The following is a 17,847-nucleotide window of genomic DNA, read 5'->3' as shown; positions in this document are numbered from 1 at the left end:
TAATCCGGTAAATAGCTGTTGTACGATACAAAAGACAGTCAAGTTAGTGACCATTATTCATATTACCCTATAGTACTTATGGATTTACGCTCATTTGCTGTCCTTTACCGAATCAATTCATATCATGATGAAGGCACTTCCACTTCCGCCTCTTTTAATATACGGTTGTGTTCTCTTCCAAAAATAGCATGCAAGATATTTGCCCAGCAGTCAGCAACAAAAACAATGGCCAGAACACGGCCACTTTACTGCCTTCGCGGCGCGATGTAAGGGCACAAGCACACACTTGGGCCTTTGGAGCTGAGTTGTGTGCGTGCAGCTTCAAGGAGGGAATCACACACACTCGTGCTCGTAGTATACACGTATACACCCATGGCCCTCCCGTCGTACATACATATAGTACACGTGAATTATTCAAGTTGTGTGTGGCACACTGCTCTCTGCTCTGCAGGCATTCGTCCTGCGCCACAGCTTCTGGTCCAGCACAGATATATGCTTCTGCTTTTCATGTGCAGCCTGGCGTGGTAAAGCCAAATTGCGATATCCGCTCTGAAAACGGCATAAAGTCTGCTTATTAAAATATTAATTGAATATGCAACGCAAAGGCGAAAAAGCCAGAAAGCTGCTGGAGACACGAACATGTAGCTGAATTGGAGGAAGTCCAATTCAGATCCAGAGCCAGAGACAGAGCCAGAGCCAGATTGCTTGGCCTCATCGACGCGAAACTTAAGTGAGTGGCCAGCGTTGCGTGAGCAAAAACAGCGATAAGTGCAATTGGCGTGGCCTGGGCGTGGACATGGCCGGCAACACGGACACGGACACAGATACAGACACCGACACGGACACGGTCATGGCCTCGGACACTTGGCGAGTTGGCAGAAAAGTAAACAAGTCGTCGCCACATGCCTTCCGGCGCTTCTGATTCGGCTTTTTATGGCCAGTCATAATTACAGCACAATGAAAACGGCGTCACAGACAAACAAATAAAAGTGGTCAGCCGGCAGCCTCAGAGGAAGTCGCAACGCACCTGAGCCAAACCAGCACTGCATATGGCCATTGGATGCTGTGCAGCACAAAAACAAGAATGAAACCAAGTGCTCGTAAAACGGATGCGAGTGGCCCGAAAAAAAGTGCGGCTCTGTTGAATGAAGTCGATCGTAAAAATGCCATAAAGCAGCATGAAGATACGCACATACCATACATAGGCGTAGAGAATTGTGAGCTTGGCGGCCCCGAGGGGTGATTGTGTTGTATACTCGCATATACTTGTATTTATACAATTTTATTGAATACAATGTGAATATTCTCAGACTCCACATGATTCATATTAAATTCGCGTGTCCTTTAGATTATGCATATAGTAGTATGTATAGTATTGTTATTTACAGAATATTATTTAAATACTTATAACAAAATTGTAAAGTCTGCCGCTCGCAAACAAGTATTCACTTGGAATTATTTGATTTGTTGTTTTCATAGACAGTATTATACAGACTTTTGCAGCTACCCTCGTGTTAGCAGGCATTTGTAATCGGAAAGCATAATGCGCATACGCTCAGTTAGCCAGCAGGAGCAGACCAGTCGGCGTCATCAACAAATTCGTGGCTGTTATAGAATTAGGATATTCATTGTTTTATGACCCATAAACATTAACAATTAGGCGTCGTGCCGAAATTTGCGATTCACTGGGCGTTTCTTTTTATAACTCTGTTTAATTAGAAAAATACATTAGCACGCAGGAAGATGCCCATCAATTGCAATGCTCCTGTAAGCTCAGGGTTCTGTGTCCGAACATGAAATAACCGACGCCGGCGCCAAGAACGACGGCCAGACACAGCCACACATTAAATGTCATGAAGACGAGCATGAGCAGGAACGAGATGGTGACCTGCAGCATATGCAGAAATGTCTGGTACAGATGCAAGGGTGCCAGCCAGCCCAGCTTCGTGTCTTGCGGTATGCCATGGTGCAAGTGCCGATTACCGCCAGGCGCTCTTGCAGGTATTACGCTCAACTGGGGTGTGCTTTCCCGTTGTGGGTGCGGCTGGGGCGGAGAGGAAGAGATGGAGCGTGTGTGACTGCTGCGCTTGAAGGACCACGCTTCCACGGTAGGCGGCTCGAGGGCGCCACCGGATGACCTTCTCGCTCGGTTTCGAAAAAGCCATTCACGATAGTACTTCAGCGCCTCGTACATCACGGCGACGACAAAGATCAGCAGACAGGAGATGGTGAGAGCCAACACGGACTCGCAGTGCCAGAACTCGAACAAAATTGTTGCCTCGGTGCCAGCATGAAAGGACATACTATGGCTGCCCATGTGGGCGTGATCGTGTAAGTCATTTCCTCCATGTCCTTCATGTTCTTCGGGGGTTTTTTGCAAATGTTCCTCATGGCCATGCTCATGTTCTTCGTGCCGATGGACACTGGCTGAATGCTGGTGATGGTGCTCGTGCATGGGACTTGCCATCTGCAGCGACTGATGCAGATCGATGCCGAACGCCTACGCTCGACGCTTAACCAATGCATCCGTCATGGATATTATTACGAATCAAACTTGAATTCCCAAACGTATCGACTGACTGTTCACACTTGTTGCAGAAAGAAGCAGCAGCAGCTCTTTTGTAGCTTATCACTCAATGAGTTTTTTGGCAAAAAGCTTTTGAAATTAAAGGCAGAGAACAATCGAACAATCGAACGAACGAAACAACAACGAGAACAGCAGCAACAAATAAATAAAAATGAAATCGAGCGAATTCAAGTGCAATTGAACGTCAATAAACGATGAGATTTATGCGCACACTCGCATACAACAGTCGCCTACAGATTTGCCCAATTTCATGCGCTATAAATTTTAGCAAGGATTAGCAGCCAATTGAAACCCCAGAGCATTAAGTCCAACAAAGTCCAAGAGAGTCCAAGAGCCCGAAGCGCGCAGCGTTAAGCGGCCAAATTTATGAGTGCCCCAAATGGCAAACCCGAAATTTGAATGCCGCAGATACAAGGCTGCAAAGCCATTAGCGGCAAGTGGTTAATGGGATGAGCTGCATCTGGCAAGTGCCCGTCCAAAGTCACTCATCAAGTTTCGACACGTACTAGCACGTTAATCAATGCACTCTGTCGCCCCCCAGACAAATACCATGCTACTCGCATGGGTAGCCTCTGCTTGCCCCAAATTGTTGTGCAGCTGCTAATGGCGCAACATTTTTCACATCTCGCCTGGTCACCAGATTGCCTCGACATGCATATTAATAAAGATTTAAAGAAAGGCAGGTTCTCGAAATTAAGTTGCAGAGACACGACTACAAATTACAAACTGAGTAGCGCTCGAACAACCGAGCACTCTAGCAAAAAGGCGCACGAGCGTGCCATTAAATTGTGTATTACACGAAATTAATCATACGCCATGCTATGCGGCCCAAAAATTGCGTTTATTTATGTGCAGGCGCTTGTCAATGATTGGACAACGTGTGCAAATTTTCCAAGTGCGCTCCACAGCCGCGCTGGCCAGTGTAATTTGGCGGAAAACGGAGAGCAGCGTGAGTGAGAAAAAATGAACCGCCTGGATGGGTGGCCAACTGACCACCCATTAATGTTCGCGTTCAAGCACATTAATCATTTTGGCTCAGCAGTCTCAGCCTCAACTCTAGTGCATGAGAATAGAGGAGAGTCGATGGGGATAGAGTATTTTTCGCCAGCATATTTTTCGGCATTTAAGCTGAGCGGAGACAGGAGGCAGCTGCCAGCGACAAAAACTTTTACAACACAATGCGCACAACAACTTAATCCATACACTATCCAAACAACAACAAGAACTGCAGCGGTCTCAGCAGATGAAACGACAAATAAAACGTTGGGCAGTAAATGCTTGCGTTTAATTGCCAGAGAATGAAAGAAAGTGGGCAGAATAGTACAGTGTAACAAAATTGATTTGTGGCGACATACTTGTATATTTCAGAATGGCACTCAGTGCTTGACTCTCTTTAAAGTGAAATCCATCCAAATCTTCGACTATACTAGGCATTGGGATTGTATTGATTCTATGCTGCACTGTGTTAAGGATTCAGCGAGAGAGATATTTTTATTTTCAATCATTTTAAAGACAAGGGAGCTAAAACTTCAGCGCAGTGCTGTTCTCTCTGTTTGTTTATGATGAACAACTTTAGTTTAATTGCCTCGCATGTGTTGCCCCTTTTTCAGAGCTCGATGGTTATTAGCTGTGCATGCTCAGGAAAGTTGTGATTGCTTGTGCAGTTTTCCTTAATGTCTTGCCGCTCTGCACTCACATCAGGTGGGTGTGGCAGTCAGCTAACTTCTTGAAGCCATTATCATTTAAGCTGGTATCTTTAAATGATACTTGGCTCGTTGAACGTCCTTCCTTTGCTTGAAGTTGCGCTTAACTACCAGGCTTACTAGAAGTTATAGTTGCTAAGAGGACGAAATGATAATCTGCTTTTAAAGTAGTACTTCTATTCTCTACATTTATCAATCCAAATAATAATAAACAACAAGTACATTATGGTCTTATCTATTTAATAACCTTATTTTCTGCTAATAATGTTTATGTGTCCATATTTTACAGCATCTTGCATCTTGTTGGTAACATGATGTGTTCTGACTTACAAAATTTCGCACTGTCTAGACATAATTAAGCGAAAATTACACGAAACCATTGTAAGCTAACAGCATGCGGCTAATAACAAAAGTTGTTTGTAGGAAGGAGTCATCAGAAGGTCAGTAAGAATCCGCAGGTAAATTAATGAAACAGACCCATATTCTAAACAGAGTTGCCTATAAATTTTTGAGTTATTGGCCTGCTTTTTGTTACACTATCTATAGACGGATATTGGTGGCTTTGCAATGATAGTCAGGTTATTAAAAAGGCGTGATTCTTAATGTTAATTTGCAGGAAAAAATACATCTATTTTTTTAAAATAAAATAATAATAATAATCAATTCATGCAGTCTAATTTTGTTCTGCTTTTTTCTTTGCGTAATAATTTATGTAATGTTGCTTTTTTCTTCATACATTTTCCAAGAAAATAATTTATGCATTATTACTTGATCCAAAAATTTTCCAAGAAAACAAATAGGAAAATGTTAGTTTCCAAGGAAATAAATACAAATAGTTTATTTACTTTTTAAATTACATTAAATGTTTTGTTAAAATAAATGTAATGGAAATGTAATTTAAGTGCAAACTACTTACTATTTTATAATACATGTAAATTGCATGGCATATTTGTTGTGGGCGGTGCACCTGCATTTCTCCAGTTCGTTTCGTTCAAATGTAATTTAATGTTCTGCCATTCTTATCGCCTTCAAATGCGGCAACTTGACGCCATCCTGACTTCTGGCATTGTTCTAAGAGCCATTCGGATCTTTATTGTCTTGCCCTTTCCGTTTTTTTTCCTTTTTGCTGTTGTGTAGTTGAGCTGCCGCTATGTTCTATCAATTGTCTTGCGAACTAAAGCGTTAATCATGCGGCATTTAATACCATCAAGGAATGCCCCATGGGATTTGTGTCCTGTCTGCGATTTCCACGGGAAAACTTTTGCTGTTGGCCATAGAATTGGCAGTAAGGCGACGATTGCGAAGCACTGACAAAGCACAAAAAAATATAAAAAAAATGATGTAAAGAAAAATATTCCCAGGGCATGCAGTGAGCAGGTCCTCTTTCAGCAAAGGCGACTAGAGAGAACAGAGCGGGCAGACCAGAAGCGGTCGGTCAGGGTCGGTCCGTGCAACATTGCGTGTAATCGCACTACTAAGTCCATTTAATCAACTTAATTTTGTACAAATTCTGAGGCATTCCATTTCACTTTTGCTTCGTTTATTTTTTTCGGGCAGAAGCGTGACGCCAACGCAGGCGTTCACGACACGACGCATTTAATAAAACATTTTCCACAATAAAAACGGTGCGACGCGGTGCGAACATGGGCTCCTGACCAGGTCTATGCGACTCAGTTGTGTTGATTTCTATCGCCGCTGAAATGAAGTTGTTAGCGCTTGAAATAATTTACATAATTTGTTTTTGAATTCCTTTGACATTGTGCTGATGGGCAGGTGCTGCTTTAAAAAGGCTTTGCATACTTTGTGGCGCGCCCGTATACGTAATATAGAGCATATTATACAGGTTTCTGATTCCGAGTCAGCATGTTAATTATTTCGCAAAAGTACATGCCCACGCCAAAGTTTACTCGTATTCTAATAAATATTTCCTTTGACTGACTGGACCTCGTCAATATTGTTAAATTGCAATTGAATGCCGCCCAACATTTCGTTCATTCCACTTTTGTGGTGACTGTAAATATATGCTGTGTTTGTAAGGCTTGCTTAGCACAAAGGCTCGCTTCGGTATTCAGCCAGAAGACTTAGGTAATTTCATAAATAAATTTACAGTTTGCGCGAATTTATCCTAAGACTTTTGTAAGGGTTCGATTCATTCCAATTCCATTAAAGGCACCTGCTTTAGAAAATAATGAGTTACTTTGCAGCTTCAACATTTCAAACTGCATGTCTGGTAGCCTAAATACATATGCAGAACTGCCCTAAAGAAGCCTTAATAAATATATTAACAACATTTATTGTACAGCATTTGAACTCGAGACGTCTAAGCTAATTCAATAAAATAAGATAAGTTCGGTTTTCAAAAGAAACATTTAAAATTTCTAACTGTTGTAATGATTTAAAAGGAATATTAGGATTTCACAAATTTCCTTTCAGCACTGCGTGAAAATACGTTCTTTTGTTATCAAATATATAGTAATTATAATATATGTATTTGCTGGCACCAGTCTATGAAGTTCAAATGATGAACAAATTTTCTTTTCAGTTCAATAAAAGTTGATAAAAATAAAAGCTTCATTAATATACTCTGGAAGATTAAATTCTTAAATTTTCTTTTCCAAAATGTAGTTCACCAAATTTCGATTAATTTTTTGATAACTATGCTAAAGGTTGTTTGAGAAGTACGAAAGCGTTAACTCTATGCAATCAAAGTACTAGGTGTAGGAATACAATGGCACAGTCAATGCAAAAAAACACACTTTATGGTAAACGCTCCACTGACACAGTTTTTCTAATGAAATTTGAACACATTTTGTAAAGAGAGAGAAAAAATTGCATTTATTACTTAGCCAACCATTTGGCCGGAGCGTAATCTTTTGAAACACTCAATGACAGTTGCCACTTTTTGTCGTGTCGGTGCGTTGAAGTGTGGTGGGTGATAGGAAGGAGGTTATGCTGGCTTTCCTCGGCCATATCGATTGTCGATTGGCGTTAACAAAAAGCATTAAATGTCAGCAGCAGCCAAACGTAGTAAGTAGTCACTTAAGCGCACTTTCTAGGCCAACCAGCGATGAAGTGTGTGGAAGCCTAGTGCCTTTGTGTAGGCACTACAAAAGAAAAGCAACAAAATAAAAAAGACACACAAAAAATGAGAAACCCATCACATAGAGGCAGAAGTAGAAAAAATGAGTTCAATTGGTTTCTTGTTACGTGCCGCTCAGTTTTTATTGTTTTGCACGCACTCTCTATAACATATTTTTCACAAATGTTTTTCTTTAGCAGCAGTCATTGGAAATTGATTGCTTCCATGCGCGTGTGTGCTTTGTGTGTGTGTGTGAGTGGGTGTGTATTTCCAAAAGGTCGTAAACTTTGATTTATGCAACTAAATTTTTGCTGTTAACACTCCACTTGCTTATGTCTGGGCGTAAAAGTTTCAACTGACAGAGCCAGACATTTTCATAAGCGCATTTTTCCAAAAATAGTTTTTGCCACTTGCATGCTTTCTGATTACTTGCTGGTAGGGTTGCCACCCCTTCGGTTGCTGCTGCTGCCACTACTGTCGCTGCTGCTTCTGTTGCTGTCAGTAACGATTTGCGATGTTTCATAAACGTCGCATTAGTGTCACACAAAAAATAGAAGTGCTCATAAAACTGCAGACTTTAGTGTTTGCGATGCGATAAATTTCACTAGCTGCGCATTTTCGACTGCAGCGATTTCGCCACTGCAATCATCAGTAAGTTGTGTGCTGGAGTCGGGCGGGTTATTTGAATATAAAATCCGCTTAGCTGTGGAGCTGTGCAGCAGTGGAGCAGTGTGGAGAAGCAGCAAACCTTACGCCCTGCTCGCGTCACACATGAAATTGTTGGCCTTGGTTGCGCAGCCGTCGCCATGTCTGGACATACTACTCGCATATGGGTGTATGCGTGTCTGTATGTGTGTGTGTGTGTGAGCCGAAAGAAAACTCATAAAGTGGCATTGTAGGTTGGCCATGGCGCGTAGGGCGTTAGCAAGGCCAGCAAGCTGGAGCAAAGTCATCATTTATCAGCAACAACGAGCAAAGCACGCTTTTGCTTTCTTTGGCGCCGGAAGATCACTTTGTCATTGTCATACCCTTTTTGGAGTGCGTGCCGAGCCCACTAACACACATAAGCGCACACATTCATATTAGAATCTAAAGGACACCCACTCTGGTTCGCAGTCAGAATCATTGTGGCAGTCGCACGTGGCGCTGCTTTTGGTTCATAGTTTGCTGAAACTTTTGCTGCTCCACAGATTTGTTTATTTCAGTGCCCCTACAAAAAAGCGACACACACACACACATGCACATCAAGGATGCACACATTTGCATTTGCCTGCTCTTGTGCACATCCTGCTGTTTGCTGTTTTGGGTTTGTTGCTTGGAATTTCTCACTGCTCGGCTCATTTTTTTCCTTGCTTTTTACACGTTTGCTCAGCTTGTCAGTTTCAATAAAATAATGTTGAAAAATGTGAGTACGACTCGTACGCTGACTAAATAAACTGAAATCTATTTTACATATTTTAAGTTTAGTTGGTTATACTAACAAGATTGATTTATTCAAATCGTAACATTTTGATTTGCGTTCAACTACTAAAAACTGATATTGTTTTCTTGAACTTAATTGATTTTCGAATTTATATTTTATTTCCTAGCACTTGTCTCAAACATTTGAGGGCTGCTTCTTATACAAATTCATGAATTGAATCCGGAAATATGTCCATAAATTGCTTATATAAAATATTTTCTAAAAAATAGCAACCATCCTTATGATAGGCTACATAAGGAATCCACTATGAAAAATGGAAAAACATTTCTTATTTCTTGTGGATAAAATGTTAGTGTTTGGTAGAGTTCGCAAATTATGAAAACTCTCTATAAAACTATTGTTTATACACAAGGGTATAAATGCTATATTAAAATATCTAAAAGCCACATATATATAATAGGAAGAAAAGGGCATGAATTGTCTGTCTTTCCATAAGAACACTGAGAACTTTTGAACCTCAACTGCTTGTATGTACAAAAACTTTGCTATGATTCGATTTTACTGTTGATTGTTATTTTATTAAATTGTTCCAACAAACTTAATATAATTAGATCACTATGGTAAAGAGAATGAGCGTTGAAATTACACAATGGAGAGGCTGGCGTGCCTTTAGTTTTGCTTACAAATAAAAATATTCGAACAATGCTGCAAAATCTGAATTTTGAATTTTTCTGGTATACAAACTTGTATTGTAAAATATACATACAAGTATATAGCAAGTAATATCTGGACAAGTATCTACTCAAAAAACAGACAATCTTGCTGAACTTATAGCGTATTATGCACAATGTGCATTTGCTTTTTTTTGTAAATTTTTTATCCGGTAAGCTTTTTGTCAGCGGTTTTTTTCTTCCTTTTTCGCCTTTAGCTCGACACCTGCAGCGGATTTACGCTTGCACGACTAATCTTTAACTTTATCGGGTTGGTTGTGCGAGTGTTTGGCACACTTCTAGTTGCTTTTATATTCTGTGGGCCACGTTTATATCGCAATTTGCATTTGTTTTCATAATGTGGAAATTGAACGATTAGGGTTTGTGCCGCAGCATAGATTAGGGCTGATTATTCGGTCGTGCGCCTTAAGTCCAATATCATATAAAATAATTTGCTAAGCAGGGAGCTGCAGCCACACAGCTTGATACTATGAGCAGCTGTCGAACATATTGCCTGCTGCTATGTCTGTTCTTTGTACAAAAACTTAAATCGGAGGGAGATAGTCCCGAGTGTATCTGCTCGTTGGACTTATCCTGCAGTTGCTGTGTCCACAGGGATTTTTTTCTGCAAAAGTCTACGAAATGTGAGTAGAACTTTGGCGTCATCAGATCGAATGCAATTAGCTTGGGCTACAATATTTTCAGTCTGCATGGTATTGCAACTAATGACCCGGAAGCTCTTTTTTACAATGAATGGCGTGTCCCTAGGGGAAGTGGAGCTAACGGTCGTTTCGCCGCAAAAGAAATGCGGAACCCTGAAGAAAGAACCCCTATTGATCGTCTGTGTGGAGTATTCATTTCCAGGCCTGGGTTTGCAGCTGTGTGCCACAGTCCAGACGAGTACGACGCTCCACAAGCTGCCATGTCTGCGAAGACAGTTGGTTTTGCCGGGCACGAAGAAATGAGTGATACAAGTAGGTTTAAGTAACACAATAAAGTTCAGGCGAGTCTAATGTATAGTATAATGAATCGGAGCACTAATAACCGCCGATGGCATAACAAATGGGTATAAAAGCAAGCGGAAAGACTGGCATTTAGCGAGAATTGGGATTTAGCACAAGCGTTTTTCCACGTACCATGGATTGGGCTACCATGGCTACAATGGAATAAAACGTTTCGCCTTTATCCCTTTTCTTTTATTTGTGTGCAATGCTTGCCATTGCCAGCAGTGCAATGCAGAAGTGTACGAGTGTGTGTCAGGATGCAAGGATCCGTCAACCGAGTGTGGTTGCGAGCTGGAGAAATCCTACACATGCCATCTATGTACTAGTCCCGAGGCGAAGCAAAAGCGTAAGTATCTCTACAGTTTCTTAGAAGGCCATAACAATATTCAGTTAGTTTCAGCTTAAATGTTAGGGACTGATGGAAAGGAAACTATCTTATCGGCCACCTTGAAAGGCAGTGCTTCAGGAAGTCTGTTAAAATATGGCGCACGTATAAAGAGTTTGTCATTTATTAAGAATTGGACACAAAATGATGTGTCGCTGCTATTTTTGAAGGTGAACATAAGTATTAATGGGTGGAATATATAAAAGGTATATTTAAAAAACGTAAAATTATGTTTGTCTACAGAGTGTTTGTAAACGTTGACGAAAAAATCTTACCGCTTCACAAATATGGGTGAAGGGCTACTAGATGCCATGCAAGACATGTTTTATTCTACAATAGAAGTGTGAACCGCTAATAGTTACACACTTATTTGGTGCTAGGTCTGGAAAGGAAGGGGCTGAAGCAGTTTAAACGTGACCTTTCAACATTTTGGATGTTGCCTTTGGTAAGGTATAAGACAGAATTTGCTTCTAAACAAAATAGTTAGGCAAATAATTTCGTAGAACTGTCAGAATGTTTCTAAAATATTGTTTTCATTTCCTATACTCAACATATATGAATGCATAAATATTGTATTGTACCATTTGCAGATAATGAAGCCGCAGGTAATAACAATTCATACGTTTCGACTATTCATTGTCTTAGTTAAGGAATTAAGTAAATTTGAGACAATTTTTATTGAATTATTAAAATGTAATGAATAGTTATCCAAACGGAATTGTTGATCAACAGAATGCTGAAGACCAAGTAGCCTCAGATCAGTTTTCGATTCCTTCAAATGACAGTTTTTAAGCTCAGCAGAAGATCCGATTTATGTTGGGAACTTTGAGTATCTGTGGGAAATAGAATTGAGTAAATGAAAGACAGTGTTTTTGAATTACATTTATAATTTTGCCTTTTAATATACGCTTTAATTTTTGCTCATATTCTATTCCAAGTTATTTGCAATCGCATTCGAAAATAAACTTCGAGTTTGTATTCGCTTTTGCTTTCGCCTTTTGCTTTTTTGCAAACAACCATAGTCTGGCATTCACATCGGCAATTAAGTAATTATTTATAATGAACTTTTCTCGCTTTCTGATTTGCGTGTTATGTACTATACTCGTACGAGTATGTGTTTAAATGGCTGCATATAATTAGCTTTGTCATTCTGCTTTCTTCAACTTATCGTTTTGAGTGTGGTATGTAAATAGTTTTTGGTTTGGTTGCTTTTTGTTGTCGTTACACACTATTTTGGTTTTTGTTTATGCATTCGCTTTTGCCATTGTTTGGTTTTATTTAGCTCTATTTTATGTTTTGACAGAACACACCAATTAAAATGTAATTAGCATAGCAAGTGCAAGTGCAACGCCTGGCCTACAATTTGCATGAGGGCGTTCCAACCACTTGTGAATATCATAAAAACATACACATTATGCGCTAGACTTTGACATTTACGACCATGTAGGTTTGTTTACATGTATTATTCAGTTTCAGTTTGGTTTTTGTTTTTGTTTTAGTTTTACTCTTTATTTTCGTTACTAAACATAAAAATTAACGCTTAATGTTTGGTATCACAGAGAGGCGTGACTTTTATACAAAATACAAAATATAATGCAGAAAGTTTCAATAAATACGTAAATTTCTGTTTTTAGCTTGAGCTACATATTTGCATCTGTGTATATAGGTATATATATATAGTATGTTTGTAGATATATGTCGTTGCTTTTGGACACTAAAGGCGTAAATCAATCCTTTATCTATAAATGTTGCACAGATTTAGTAGGTAAATAGAATGTGAATTGGATGCCAACATGAGGAATATCACCCTTGTAACACAAACTATTTATCAGAGTCAGTTTGATGACATTTTTACTGACAATTGGCTGGAACTTATCATTGGTTCTCGAACATGCAGCTCTGCTTAAATGGCTTGCTATGCAAACAATGCTTTAAATATACATAAAGTATTCTGTGATAGGAAAACCGAAATGACACAAAGTGCTGAGTAAAAGGGAGCAAATGTAATCCAACGCCATAGATGCTATGAATCGTAGTTCAAAAGCAGGCCCGCCTTCGAATATTAAATGCAAATATTTGCCAATTGTGCCACTAAAGCATGCATGCCATGCAAATGTTCTCCTGCTGTTCATTGCAAATGGAAATAATGACCTATCCTTTTCCGTCCAAAAGCAACGACATCTTATTTGTATGACTAAACCATTTAGAGTTTCGCAAGATGGAGTTACATCGCTTAAATTTAGGTAGTACGAGTAGATATAATATTTACAGTATACAATTAACAGTTTACTTTTTGCTTTTCGATAGCAACAGTTTTTTGTCATGCTTCTTTTGAATTGCAGCTAAAAATATTCATGTATATATCATTATATATAGTAAGTAGGTATACGTATATATAAGTATTTACTATATGTATATGCGTAGGTATGCGTTTAATTTAGTTTTTGGCTCAGTTGTGTGAGTATCTCAAATTAGTTTGGGTCGCAGTACGGCTCTATGAAAACGTAGTATGAGTTGATTCGATTTTCTCGTTTCTCTGATTGTGTTTCTGCTCTTTTTTTTTTTTTTTTTTTTTGTTTGTTTGTGTGGAAACATAAAACAATAGAAATGCAACAATTCATTATTCATACATGCATAGTTACATTGAAGGAACAATGGAAACCTGTCTCTCTTCGGCTGGTTTCGAGCCCTACAATCGTATTGTTGTTGTTGTATATGTGTGTATTTCTGTGAGTGTGTGTGTATTTGTGTGTGTGTGTGTGGTGTGTTTTCTCAATTCGTGATTGCCACACACCGCTTACATCTAGTTTAAAATTACAACAACGAGTTACATTTAAAGGAGTCGTCTTAGTCATCGTCATCATCGTCATCATCATCATCACGAACTACACATACAAGTAGTACTTATATTATTTTTCTTGTTTTTCCGTTTGTTTTTTGGTGCACATACATATACACTACTACATACATACAGATAGGTGTACAGTTATAAATATATGTGTGGGTAGAGCATTTGCATTACTTTTACGCACTACATTGGATTTCTAAGCATAATCAAGTGCGTCTAAATAGAATTTCACGGAATCATCATTCCAGGGTTTTGCATCCAACGCCTAATTTCAGAGAAAACTTTCGCGAGCTCCGTGCCGCTCGTCACCCAACATGACGCGCTGCGAAGGCGGCTCTCCATACTGATCCTGATAGTAGTTCTCACGCATCATCGTGTTCAGACTCGAGCAGCGGAAATAGAGTATTTCCTGGAAGGGTTTGCGGAAGTCGCGATTCAGTGTCGCATAGATAATCGGATTTAGCAGCGAGTTGGCATAGCCCAGCCACAGGAAGAGCGAGGACAGCGAAGCGGGCACATGCATCGTCTCGAACGGGCGTATGAGGGCCAATATGAAGAAGGGCAGCCAGCATATGGTGAAGGCCGACATGATGATGCCTAGTGTGGTCGAGGCCTTCTTCTCCTTGGCCAGCTGGAAGCGCAGTTTCTTGTGATGCGGCGACCCAAGTAGTCCCGTTGTGCCACTCACTCCCCCTCCACTGCCATGATGTCCATGCCCCCCACCACTGCCGCTCAATCCGCCGCATGTGGAGTAAGTCAGCGAGGTGTTTCCCACGCTGCTGTGTCGCTGCTGTCCATTGCCATTGCCACCCAGCTCCGTGTGGCCCATTGGTGGGGGAGGCGCCACCGCTGTCTGTGGCGAGCCCGTGCCGTTGAGCGCATGCTGCAAATGCGTTTGGGCGCGCTTCTCTTCGAGAACAATGCGTCGTGCCGCTCTGAAGATCTGATAGTAGACGAACAGCATCACGGAGAGCGGTATATAGAAGGAACCGAGGGTGGCATAGATCTGATATGCAAAATTTTGGCAGACGGTGCAAATGGGCTCCCCACCTTCACCGACATGCTCGTTACCCAGAATGAGCAGCGGTGGCAGCGAGATGCAGGCGGCGGCCAACCAGACAATGCCCACGCACAGCATCATGCGGCGCGGGGTGCGCTTAACTCCGTACTCCAGGGGCTTGGTAATGGCCAAATAGCGATCCACCGAAATGGCACACAGATTCAGTATGGAGGCAGTGCAGCAGAGTACATCGAATGACACCCAGATGTCGCAAAGCAGCGGACCAAAGTTCCACTTCTCCAGCACCTCGTAGAGCAGTGCCATGGGCATGACCAGTACGGCCACGCAGAGATCGGAGAGCGCCAGCGAGACTAGCAAATAGTTGCAGGGTCGACGCAGCTTACGCACCATACAGACGGCAATGCAGACGAGTACATTGCCCACCACGGTGCCAATAATGACCACCAGGAGCACTATGCTGACCACAATCGCATGTACTGGCGGCAGCACGAAATCCACGGCTGTGTCGTCCCTCTCCAGCGACTGCTCAGACTCCAGTGGTGAGTCCGATAGAGAAACCAGTGTGGCCACTGTATTGGTGCTGCTGTTGTTGTCGATGCTGGTGATGCTGCTGTAGGAGTTGGTGCTGCTCCCGACTGCTGCCGAAGTGGGTGAGCTGGCATAGCTGGCGTTGCCCGACACCGCAGCAATGGCACTAAGAAAGGCGCTGGAGCTGTTGTAGTCTGTGGGCGCATTACCGCCCGACTCCAGCACCAGGGCGGCAAAGTCCTGTTCATGGCTGCTACCCAGCGCATAGGCGATGCAACTGCTCAGCAGGAGCGTCAGCAGCGTCAGGGCCGTTGAGATCAGTTTTTGATTGTGTTGGTGACGATGATGGCTCTGCCTTCTCTTCGTGCGCTGAATGGGCGTCTGGGCGTTGATGAAGTGGCTGCTGCATTTGGCTGGAGCGTAAACGTTACTGGCCGGCGAAGCCATATAAATGCGCGCTTCCCTCTCCCTCTGTCTATCTCGCTCCCAATTGCTGGCAGCAAGCAATACTCCGAGTGGAAGGAGTGGTGCCTCGGTGTGTGAGTTGAGTTCAAATAACACCTATTTATGAATACTTAGAGTTAGGTTTATGCGCTGCTGATTGCCTTTTGCTTAATTGCCTTCCTTCCACCCACGCGCTCACTCTCCTTCTCTCACTCAACTGTGCACACTCGTGTCACCTCTCTCGTGTACTATGTACCGTTTGAGCGATTAAATATTAATTCACATGCACTCAAATCTTCTGCACGGCTGCCCCTCCGCCGTAACTTTATCGTTACAGTTAATTTTGCTGCGTGCCTCTGGCTCGCTCGATTTGTTTTTGCTTTTTTTTTTTGGTAGGGGTATGTGTTTTGGGGCCGCGAGTGTATCGCAATTTACGTTGTCGCGTCTCTCTCTGTCTCTATTGAATTAGCTGCGAGGCAGCGTCGGCATCGACTGCGACGTCGTTAATGTCGCTGGCTTTGTCACGTTGATTTTAGATATTGTCATAACCGTAATTGCCCGCACACCGACGATGGCGATCAACGACACCCACAATAGCACTGACTGCTGACCTGCTTTTCATCATCATCATTATCTGCATCGTCAACATCATCATCATCATCATATACATTGTTGGTGGCTTCTCCATTACGACATGCTCTCGCGTTCTCTGCTCATTGCTGTTGCTGTTTCTGTTGTTGTTGTTGTTGTTGTTCATCAACACCGGCGAATGGCGCGCCATAGCGAATTCATCTTTATCGTCATCATTAGCATCAGCAGCGTCGCTTAATTCCTTACAATGTCTAACACGCGTTGATTTCCCTTCCTCTTTCTGCTCGTGCGCGTGCAATATTTCTGTCATTAATCATAATTTCAATAAAAATAAAGTCCTCTTATTAGTTGTTGCTGTTGTTACTCTTGTGTGGGGGCTGCTGTCTGCTCCGTGTGCTTTTGCACTTTGACTTTTGTGCGCGTCTTGTGATGAACCTAAAATGTCGTCTAAGGAAATATTCGCTGCTTTATAAATGATTGCTGCTCCCCGTGCTCCACTTTAATTTATCTTCCTAATCGATTCTCGGGTAATGAAGCCGTTTGGGTGTAGTTGTGAAACCGCTGGCTGCGTTGAGCTCTGATTGTCAGGTTTCTGTAAAGACAAGAGATTTTGATCGACTATTAGTTAGAGCTTACAAAGTGTAAATACTTATGGTATTAATTATACTTGTATTACTTAAGCTTTACTGTAAGGTATATTATCAATCCCTGACACATTATATGAATTAAGTACGGCTCTGTGGCTCCATACTATTTAGGAAATATAAAGGCTGCCCAAATGGACTACTTTTATTATAATTTAAGAATTGGATTACTATTCTGTTGGAGGCAAAAATAAGCATTACATTACTGAAAGCATTGATCTTCTATATTTGTTGGGCTTAAATATGTATACAGGCAAATAGATAAATAATAGTGGAGCAGAAATGAGTATGTTACAAGGGCTGTCGCGAATACAACAGCTGAACATTCTCCATGAAAATAAATGTATAGTACTTATTTATGCATTTGCTTGAAACAATTTTAGAAGCACTTTTCACACTAAATAAAGCATCCAAAATGCCTTTCGTGCTCAGAGTTAGAATAAATCGATAAGAGCTCATTTTCTGAGAGATCATAAAATTTTCTCCTTAAAGAACAAACGTTTATGTAATATTAATTGTACGCTGGTGTCCAAAAACACATAGCATGTCTCTATCTCACACCGTGTGGATTATATCGTGGATTATAAACTATGCACAGCATCGATCGAATCGTACTAAAGTGAAGAACGCCTTCAATTGAATTCGGACATCCAGCTATGAATTGTGGCTTTTATGAACGGAAAATATTAAAATAAATTCTTCAAGGCACACTTGTTGAGACAGAGTATGGCTAATGTTGTGAAACTAAGCGCCCGAAAGTGTTTACGTTTTTCATTCAATTATTCGGCCGAATTAATCTCAAGTAGTCTGAATTGGCTCTTAAAAAAAAAACAACACGTTCTTTCAAGCAACAAACAAACATTTTGCAATGAAAAATGCC

General features: G+C 41.2%; 2 protein-coding genes and 3 long non-coding RNA genes across 5 annotated transcripts in view; 2 read left to right on the top strand and 3 right to left on the bottom strand.

Annotated features, from left to right (window-relative positions):
* Positions 1-1,616: 1,616 nt before the first annotated feature.
* LOC115621602 (probable low affinity copper uptake protein 2) lies at positions 1,617-2,587 on the bottom strand. Its single transcript, XM_030515295.1, has one exon. The coding sequence runs from the start codon at positions 2,465-2,467 to the stop codon at positions 1,751-1,753; it is 717 nt and encodes a 238-aa protein (XP_030371155.1). The 5' UTR covers positions 2,468-2,587; the 3' UTR covers positions 1,617-1,750.
* A 7,437-nt stretch (positions 2,588-10,024) lies between these two features.
* LOC115621686 lies at positions 10,025-10,580 on the top strand. Its single transcript, XR_003995286.1, has 2 exons — positions 10,025-10,146; positions 10,208-10,580. It is a non-coding gene; the product is annotated as an uncharacterized LOC115621686 (long non-coding RNA).
* A 114-nt stretch (positions 10,581-10,694) lies between these two features.
* On the top strand, positions 10,695-11,274 carry LOC115621755. Its single transcript, XR_003995294.1, has 3 exons — positions 10,695-10,852; positions 10,907-11,061; positions 11,135-11,274. It is a non-coding gene; the product is annotated as an uncharacterized LOC115621755 (long non-coding RNA).
* Positions 11,275-13,221: 1,947 nt separating this feature from the next.
* LOC115620479 (5-hydroxytryptamine receptor 1) lies at positions 13,222-16,172 on the bottom strand. Its single transcript, XM_030513714.1, has one exon. It carries the CDS (start codon positions 15,733-15,735, stop codon positions 14,011-14,013), a length of 1,725 nt encoding a protein of 574 aa, XP_030369574.1. The 5' UTR covers positions 15,736-16,172; the 3' UTR covers positions 13,222-14,010.
* Positions 16,173-16,325: 153 nt separating this feature from the next.
* Positions 16,326-17,847, bottom strand: part of LOC115620482 — a 93,238-nt gene continuing 91,716 nt past the window's right edge. The window contains exon 4 of the long non-coding RNA XR_003995218.1: positions 16,326-16,915. This is a non-coding gene — a long non-coding RNA (uncharacterized LOC115620482). The remainder of the gene's footprint in view (positions 16,916-17,847) is intronic.

Source organism: Scaptodrosophila lebanonensis, unplaced genomic scaffold, assembly GCF_003285725.1.
Source record: "Scaptodrosophila lebanonensis strain 11010-0011.00,11010-0021.00 unplaced genomic scaffold, SlebRS2 tig00000024-arrow-pilon, whole genome shotgun sequence".
NCBI classification, from domain to species: Eukaryota; Metazoa; Arthropoda; class Insecta; order Diptera; family Drosophilidae; genus Scaptodrosophila; species Scaptodrosophila lebanonensis.
Note: the sequence above shows the minus strand (reverse complement) of the source record. Positions and strands in the feature narration are given on the sequence as shown.

Excerpts from the sequence above, each read along its gene's own strand:
- LOC115621602 (XM_030515295.1), bottom strand. The coding sequence starts at position 2,467 with ATGGCAAGTCCCATGCACGAGCACCATCACCAGCATTCAGCCAGTGTC.
- LOC115620479 (XM_030513714.1), bottom strand. The coding sequence starts at position 15,735 with ATGGCTTCGCCGGCCAGTAACGTTTACGCTCCAGCCAAATGCAGCAGC.